The sequence below is a fragment of the Lytechinus pictus genome, chromosome 2 (assembly GCF_037042905.1).
Source record: "Lytechinus pictus isolate F3 Inbred chromosome 2, Lp3.0, whole genome shotgun sequence".
Taxonomy (NCBI): Eukaryota; Metazoa; Echinodermata; class Echinoidea; order Temnopleuroida; family Toxopneustidae; genus Lytechinus; species Lytechinus pictus.
In genome coordinates, this window is record NC_087246.1 from 23,162,917 (window position 1) to 23,172,013 (window position 9,097).

At 38.0% G+C, this 9,097-nt stretch overlaps 1 protein-coding gene across 1 annotated transcript; it reads right to left on the reverse strand.

The window, feature by feature from the left end:
• Positions 1-1,208: 1,208 nt before the first annotated feature.
• On the reverse strand, positions 1,209-8,051 carry LOC129282819 (toll-like receptor 3). The gene has a single exon (XM_054918683.2). The coding sequence runs from the start codon at positions 8,049-8,051 to the stop codon at positions 5,355-5,357; it is 2,697 nt and encodes an 898-aa protein (XP_054774658.1). The 3' UTR covers positions 1,209-5,354.
• Between the last annotated feature and the right edge of the window lie 1,046 nt (positions 8,052-9,097).

Here is a 9,097-nt window from a genome sequence, read left to right on the forward strand (position 1 = left end):
TTCAGGAAGATAATATTTAGCAATGAGACGAAAACTAGTAATCGAGTCTAGCGCCGTCAGCGACAGACCGTACCATCTGGTACAGATGTGGATTTACACTTGCATTTTGTATGCTACTGAAATAAATGTTTGCAACAGTGAGTGAAAAGGTAAAATTTAATCTCACATCCACAGACAACGTTGAAGCTTCGCCTAAAAATTTATACTCATTCGCCAGAAAAGGAATTATACGATTATATCTCTTTCCCTGGGCGTTGTGGCGTGCGCCTGTAATCCAAGCTATGCGGGGAAGTTGATGCAGAGGTTCGAGCCCTGGTCACGTCTTTCGGATGGTGACGTTAAAGGTCGGTCCCAGACGTAAATAATCATATCTGATTAATACACGTCTGACAAAAACTCAAAATACACAAAATACACGCCGATCTACACTCAAGATTACACAGATTTGAAATCAATCCAGATCGACGGTGGATATATTGGTCATATGAACTGTGAATTTAGAGCTAAATGTCCTTAACATTTCTCTTTAAATATAAAGCGATATAGACTAGTCTGTTAAAGAGTTCAAGTGGTCAACAACTCTCTATTCACAGCCGAATTAATTTTATACGAATGAAACCAGGGGAGTCTACCTCCCACTTCCCTGATGAAACTATATAAGCATCAGCGTTTTACTCCAGAGTTCGAACAGGAATACAAGTAACCATTATTGCTAGAAACTAAAATGATAACAGGAAGAGTGTATTTCCGCCAAATGAATTTCAATCTTCTTATGATTAAATCGAAAGTAAGATATTAACTTTCTTTAAAAGACAACCACTTGGGGTCCCGTTAACAGAATTTTCAGAAACATTTCCTAAATGAGAGTTTTATTTATATTCCGACGACGACACCCTCCCCCTAAAAAAACAATAAAATCACTATCATTATCATTAATGAACTAAAGACAATGTTTAACCATAATAATTACTCTTTGTGACTCAACCATCTTAGATTTTAAACTAATAATATTAGGGAGTGATTCATCAGTGACGTAGTGGGCCAAAAAAATTAAGGGGGCTCAAAATTTCGAAATTTTTATTAGAAAAATCCAAGTTTGTGATAGATTTTGTCATAATATTCAGAAAATAAAAATCATATTTTATCCTTATCCTTTCCTTTCTTTTTTCCTTTTTTTCCTTGGTCGTGATTTTTTTTTTTTTGGGGGGGGGTGGGGGGCAAGAACCCCCACCCCCAATCTGTACGCCAGTGGATAAAAAATGCATTGTAAGCCATGGCTTTTTATACTTCAATGATCTTTTGAGGTATTTCGTTTTTGGTTTGGTAATTCTCATATTGGCTTCTCTTCATCCATGTTTGTGTCCTTCGACATGTTTGAGGAGGGGGGGGGGGGATTACACCGTTCAGGAAAACATACACACTCTATATCCCCTCTCTACATTTTCTTGTATCATGTTTTCGTATACAACTTAAAAAATTAGACTTGCAAAACTAATCGGTCTAAGCTGACGTATATAAAAGAAGATATGAATATGAATAATAACATACACTCTCAGATTGGTTTACATTTGACAGTTACTGCTGATGAAACTAATTGCACAAAATTGAATCTTACAGGTCATCAGACAAGTAGTCATCCTATTTTAAACAAAAATGTATATTTAATTACATTCATTAAAATGTAAACGAAAGTATTGTATATTATACGTTGTTCATTAACATATGTACACTGAATAGGCTTATTAAAGATGTATCCCCAATGACAAAATTCAATTCATCTTGGTCGATCTAATGAGTATTCAATTAAATATTGGGTTAAATATTGACATGTATTTTTACTCCCACTTCTTCTATTTCTTATTTTTGATTCAATTGCTTTAGTTTGCATATCGCCTACGGTCCAGTCTTACCTGTTACACTTCCCTGTTGATCTGAATTGATTAAAGCGCGATATTGAAAACTCTCAATATCCCTCGTCGGAATTCTAGTTCTATTGTATACAATCATGTTACCTGTTAACTGTTGAACAACAATTGTGGATTTCAGTATGTTTGCTGAATCCTCTTAATTCAAATAATTTAACGATTAGATGGAATTCGCCTCAGAATATGCAACCTTGTGAGGTAGCGACTAAAACCATGTCAACTAGACAATGGGACCTTCGACTCTCTCTCATCATTGCTAAGACAAGAAGTTTTAAGGAAACATTCACACCAACGGATGTATTCCCTTATGTTTTCAATCTCAGCTCGGCAAATTTGTCAGAAAACGGTATTCTTGTGGACATTCTAACGATGCTCAAACCATGGACCCCACATGCTCAAACATAACGGTAACGTAATGAGATACCAAAGTTTCGATCGTTCGGCGGCGCCATCTTAAGTTTCACGGTCTGTTACCGGCTGGAAAACATTTAAGTACTTGAGTTCTACCGGCAATCAGGCAAATGTTGTAGTACATTGTGCCGTCGAATGCACGTTTCAATGTCGCGATCACTTAATCGGCGATGAAGTTTCTTTAAATGTCGTTTAAGAATTTTGTGGATACCGCATGTTTATCTATCAAGTATAAACTTTGCAATAGAACTTACCAAATCAACTTACTGAACATTCGAAAGCAGGAGAAAGCATAGGGACATTGGCACCGTCACACACGGATGATAAAACTTAACGTTGATTGTAGGATCCAGGTGTGTCTATTCCCTATTCCCGTCCCGACTATTCCCGTCTCTTGTCCCTAATATTTTGAAGTATATAGTGATAGAGGCGGAAAATTCAAGAAATGAAAAGGGATAAAAGCAGAGCTCAGTCGGTAGACATGGTAGAGCGGGGTTTCGGATTCCGGTGACCTGGGTTCGATTCCCACGTGGTGCGCTAGTATACCCTTTGGTAAGGCATTAATCCTCATAACCAGGTCCCTCGGAGAGGACCGCAAGTCGTCGATCCTCAGATCGCTTGCTTACAAGCATTCATGCTTTTTTAGCAATCTAAAAGATACTTTCCACAACCAGTCACATCGCTCTATGTTTCCCCCGTAATTCAATTGAAAAGGAAATGACTCAAGCTATATGTGTTACCTCCCTTGATTAAAATGAACAACCTAAATCCACTAAACGAGGCATTGATCCGTTGGGGATGCATTGGTCGATCACCCAATGATATTTTTTGGGGCAAACATTGATTTGTCCCCCAATAATTTTTAAAATTGAAATAATTATTCCATCTGCGGCAAATTATATGTTTAAAAAGCACTATAAATCAGCTTCACCAATATTCGTAATTATACCTCAGTCATATTTCCCCTACGGCGGCCGTACGGCGAGTCGAAAACAGCCGTTTTGTTATTTTTTCCCCTTAAAACCACCTATTGTGAAGCTGGTACAAATTAATAAACGGCTGTTTTCGACTCGTCGTACGACCGCCGCGCCGTAGGGGAAAAATGACTGAGGTATTGGCCTACCAGTCGTTCAAGAGGACCGAATGAAAAGAATAGGCCTACACAGTTGCGGCGACAGCACTCTAAAAATATTGGGTAAAATTGCCCCATGAGGTATAATTATGTCTCCAACCAACATTGGGTATTTCTCTTGGGCATTTTTATTTATTCAGTGTGATGAAAATTTTGCCCATTCTAAAGTAATTGCTGCTTGTTTTTTATGTTTTTTTATGCTTCCCACATTGGGTAAAATACTGCCCCGAATTGGTTGGACACATAATTACCCCCGTGGTGGTAAAAATTTTACCTAATACTTTTTTATAGTGAGGATATTTTGAAAGGAGGCAAGACGATGCATGGATAATGTATTTTTTAAGGTTCTCATTCTAGGAGGATTGTAGAGTCTAGTTGAAGGTGAAGTTGAAACTTTATTACCAAAAAACATATTTATACAAAGACAATTGTACTGATGTACAAAAGAGAGAGAAAAACTAGTTGGTAAAAGGGGATAACAAAATAGCAATAGCTGCTAATCGGGTGTGGCACCCTGTATATAACTCTTCCAAATAAATGGATACATGCTCACTATAGGACTACATTCAATATACTTACAACTAATTCAATTGGAGTACTAAAACAAACACATACTTACATATCTACATACATAATTTGGTACACTATAGAAACATTTGAGTAATTTTCATTAAATTATTGCATGATTTTCTTCTTCAGCGATTTTTAGAATGAATTTTAACTGGTGTTCTACATTTGATGTTTTCTGGTAAAGCATTCAACATTTCAGATCCACAAAATGCAATACTGACTTTTTCCCTTGTGCTGGACCATTATTTTTCTTACTGTATATTTCCATAATTATGGAAAAGTACTGAAGACAGAGGCGTCGATCCTTCATTTTCACCAATGAAAATATTGGGGAGGGGGGGGGGGGGTGATATAACGTTTTGCCCCCCCCCCAATAATTCCGGATGTGCAAAAATAAAATAAGATTGTAATGTTACACAGAAAAATCGGCAAGCGAGATTGAGATACACAACTCGTCCTTAATTTAAAATCGTGCTCAAAATGTCCGCTTTTCAGATTGGAATATACAAATTTTCAGCTCGCGCTCGCATCATTTCTTTATCAAAAACCCATACTTTTCATGATTAAATAAACGTTTATTGGATATATGTCTTTTTCTTTATCAAAAACCTCTATAAACTGTGTTTTTTCAGATCGAAATATCAAAAATTTCAGCTCGCGCGCTTCGCGCTCGCATCAATTGTTCTTTTAGATACCCATCTTAATCATTGGCACCAAAATTGCTTAGAATATCAAGCTTTCACGTCAAAATATAAAGAAATCTCAGCTCACTCTCTGCACTCGCATTATCTGTTTAGTGAGATATGTATCCTAAACAGGTACCTTTTTGTTGTTTTTTCAGCTCGCGCTTCGCGCTCGCATTAATGTGTTGGTGAGATATGTGTCTCTTTCCCATGAGTTATTTTGTTGCTCTTTCCTTAAAAAAATGTTCATTTCTCGGATCCCGTACTATCTGTAGGTTTGCCGAATCAGAGTAAGAGTAGCTAAGTGGAATATATAAACCAAATCACTATCAATATCAAAGCAAGCGGAAAATATTTGTTCTTGAAATCACAGTAAAATGCCTTCATAAATCTCTACGTCTATACAATAGACGTATATAAAACATAATTTATAAGCAATGAATGACTAAAAAAATATCCAAAATTATTCGGACTCATAATAATGTCGACATTGTAAAGATTATCACGAAATGCCTCAAGCATTCCTTCGTTGAGATGGACATGATGGAGCTAAAGAACTGAGATTTGGAAATGAGCAAAGGAACTGAAATATACTGTGTTAATTAAGCAAAGTAATATAACAAAATGAAATTCTCATTCTGGAGGTATGAGATAGTTACGCTTCCGGTTCACAGACATATATTTGAACAATTTTTTTCTGAAGTATTCCTGCCCCTCTTCATCATCTTCCATCCACTGTAGATACGGTCCTTGACCTCCCATATACAACCTTACAAGAAATGGCATTTCATCCTCTTGAATATTCTCCAGGAACACCAGAACAATATTCTCCGTCTGGGTATCGTCCCCTTGATCTATTGCCATACGGAAACATGTCAGGAACCAGTCATCAGCAATGGCAGCTTTGCTCATCAACACAAGGACCTTGAAACTTCTAGTCAGGACATCATCAATGGCTTCTAAGCGATGTCTTCCAATGGGAAGATCATCTTCAGTGAAGACTATTCTTCTTCTCTCATAGTACGGAAGGATCATTTGAAGTGTTGGTTTCAAGTGATCTTGTATCCACATGAAATCATCGTCTGTCGATATGACATGGATGTCGAAATCGTAATCATCTCGTTCATTTTCGTCCAAGATTTCTTCATATCCCAAAACAGCAAGTCTTAGCAGGAAGAGCTTGTACTTTATACTCCATCTGAAGTGATACGTGATGACAATGATGATAATGACACATAGTATAGAGAAACTTGCTGGAACGGAAATAACAAACTTTTTTAAGCAGAGATCGTCTGGATGGATGGACACCAGTTCCTCTCCCCCGAAAGGTTTCTCTGATACATATGAGCATGTTGTTTGCTTCACGTTTTGAACTTCCTTAATTCCACGCAGCAACTTGATCAACCACTTTGATCTACAAGAGCATTCGATCGGATTTTGCGACAGATCGATTGAAGATAGCGTGCTTGATATTCGGGAAAACGTTGTCTTATTGAAAACGCTTAGTTGATTTCTACCAAGATCTAATGATGTTATCATAGGTGTGCTATTGAAAAAATATTCATCAATGTAAAACAATGCATTATCTTTTATTGAGAAGATATTCAAATGTATCAGGTTGTCCAAGACATGCATTGGAAGTATTTGTAAATTATTATCTTGCAGAAAGAGTACTGTCAATGAGATCAGTGAATCAAGGGACCCTGAATCTATTGCAGAAACTTGGCAATCTGTCAAATCTAGAACTTTTAACGCGGAAAGGTCTTTAAAGACCCCTGCTGGTATCCTCTGAAGACGATTTTGTTTCAGTCCCAGATAAGTTAGTTTGTTGAGTCCATTAAAGAGGGAGATATTCCTAGACGAATCCCACAGCTCTCGCATTACAACAAACGAGGAAGTTAAATTGATAAATTTGAGGGACGGTGTATACTGAAACGTTTGGCCAGGAATAAATGCAGATGCAGAGCGATCCCAGTCGTATGGCCTTGAGGTGAATAAAAAGTTTTCAAGAAATAGTGTATCTAAGCGCATTTTGGAAATTCTAGTACGGGAAACAATCAACGTTCGTAGGTTCTGAAGTCCAATAACATATGGTAAAGATGGAAAATTAGCTAACATAGGGTTGTAAGTCAGGTCTAAGTATGCAAGGTTATACAGACCCCAGAATGCTTGGTTATTTAACATTACCAAATTGTTCTCAGACAAATCCAATTCTGTTAGATCAATGTTCCAACGTGCCCCCGAGGGGTTTAATTGCGTCATTTCTGTGGCAACAAGTGAAAGGCTGTGAAGTTCGCTCATACCATCAAAGAAAGATGGCTGTAGAACGTCTATATCAAGGCTATAAATCTTCATCTTATAAACAGCTGTGAGACTGGAAAAAATGGATGGGTATAGTTTGAACCAAGCATTGTACATGTATAGGTAAAGCCTCTTACCCCTCAATGGATCAAAGAAGTCATGGGGTAAATCGCCGACCAGGACTGCATTCACAAGGTCCAGATTATCTATCTCCGACAAAGCTATACCTGTAAACAATTGTTCCCATACTTCAAATGTTAACCCTGGTCCCGGTAGCACAAGCTCGAATGACAAAGAACGAATGGGCAAACTGGCAATAGCAGCGGCATCAATTTTCCTGTAAGTAGTCTGACATAGTAAAAGCGAGTATGTGTTGCAGGGCAATCGTAGACTTTCAGCTGACAATTCCTGAAGTAAGTTAAGCCGGAGATTTATTTGAGTCAGTGCTCCTTCGGGACACTTCGAAATATTTAGATATGTTAGTTCATTATCAAACAATATGAGAACTTTTATCTGAGGCAATAATCCAAGGGTTTCATTTGGGAAATACGTTAAATTGCAAGATGACATGGACAGCGTTGATAATCGCTTGGACTCCCGAAATAAATCACTCTTGGGAAGTATATGAATGGGGTTTTTGTCAAGTATCAAGACGGTTAGTCGTTCAAGGGGAAAGAAAGCCCCTACGTCTATTATGTTGATGAGATTGTTAGACAGATTGAGTACTTCTAAAAGAGAGTACCGGACGAAAGACGCGTTCCTCAGTCTTCGGATCAGGTTTGATGTTAGGTCAAGTGAACGAAGATCCAGAATTAGATCACTGGGCACATCTTTCAACTGCCTCTGTGAGCAATCGACCATTTTATCCAGGAAATCAACAGAACAATCAGAGTTCTTGAGAGAATCTTTGTTGCGAACAACGCGACTTGGTGTTGGTATCCCACTGTTGCCATTATCTGGCCAGATACTTTTCAGGGACACCGCTAAAACGCTACAAAGCAAAATGATGGATAACTGTAACAGCGTCATTATGTACAGAATGGTTGACGAATGAAAAGAAATACTTTGGTAATAATTTTAAGAGAAGCTATGCGTCTCCTTTGACGATTATGAGGAAAATAAATTCCTTAAATCGGAGATACACATTTTGCTGCGTATAAAACAAGTATCAACCTTTTCATTATAACATAGTTGTTTGTGTGTTCTGATCAGGCTTCAACAACGGGCCTAAAAAATTCCGAAATAGTTATTTCTAAAAATGAATTCGGCTTACTGTTTTGATTAAAGGTCGTTCCGGAAATATCAGAGCGTTTGAAGGATGTTATTCAGGGGAAATCACAAAAGCCGGGCGTGTAAGAGGGAATGATGGAAAGAGAAGGGGGGGGGGGGAACGATAAGGGCGAAAAGTACATATTGTTTTTTTTTTTTAAAGCCTTTAACCATGGAGCTAATACGTTAGCTCTTTGCTTTAACCTAACATACTGAACACTGGCCTATACTAACTATTTTCATTTTCTTTTCTTTTTTCTACGTCTTATCATAAGAAAACAATTTTGATTATCAGAAATTAATGTATGATGGAGTGTCCAAACTTCGCGGACATTTGAAAAACAAAATTCGTTCACAAAATATTCACATTTTATACAAAACCAAGCAAAAATGCTCCCTCACGAACGTGTTCTGTGTTCCTTTCACCTGAGAAGGACAAGATTTATGTGTTAGCAAGTGCAATTTCTTGTATCATTGCCAATTTTTCCGAAAAATGCCCCTCACAAACGTGTTCTGTGCCCCTTTCACCTCAAAAGGACCCATTTTATGTGTGAGAAAGTGCCACCTTGCCTTCTTGTAAGTGCCTTTTCTCGAATCAGTGCCCCTTTTCACCCAAGAAAAGTGCCCCTCACGAACGTGTTCTGTGCTCCTTGAGAAGGACCCGTTTTATGTGTGAGCAAGTGCCCCCTTGCCCCGCCCTTGCTTTCTTGTAAGTGCCCTATCTCGTATCAGTCCCCCTTTACCGTAGAAAAGTGCTCCACACGAACGTGTTCTGTGCCCCTTTCACCCATTTTACGTGCTAACTT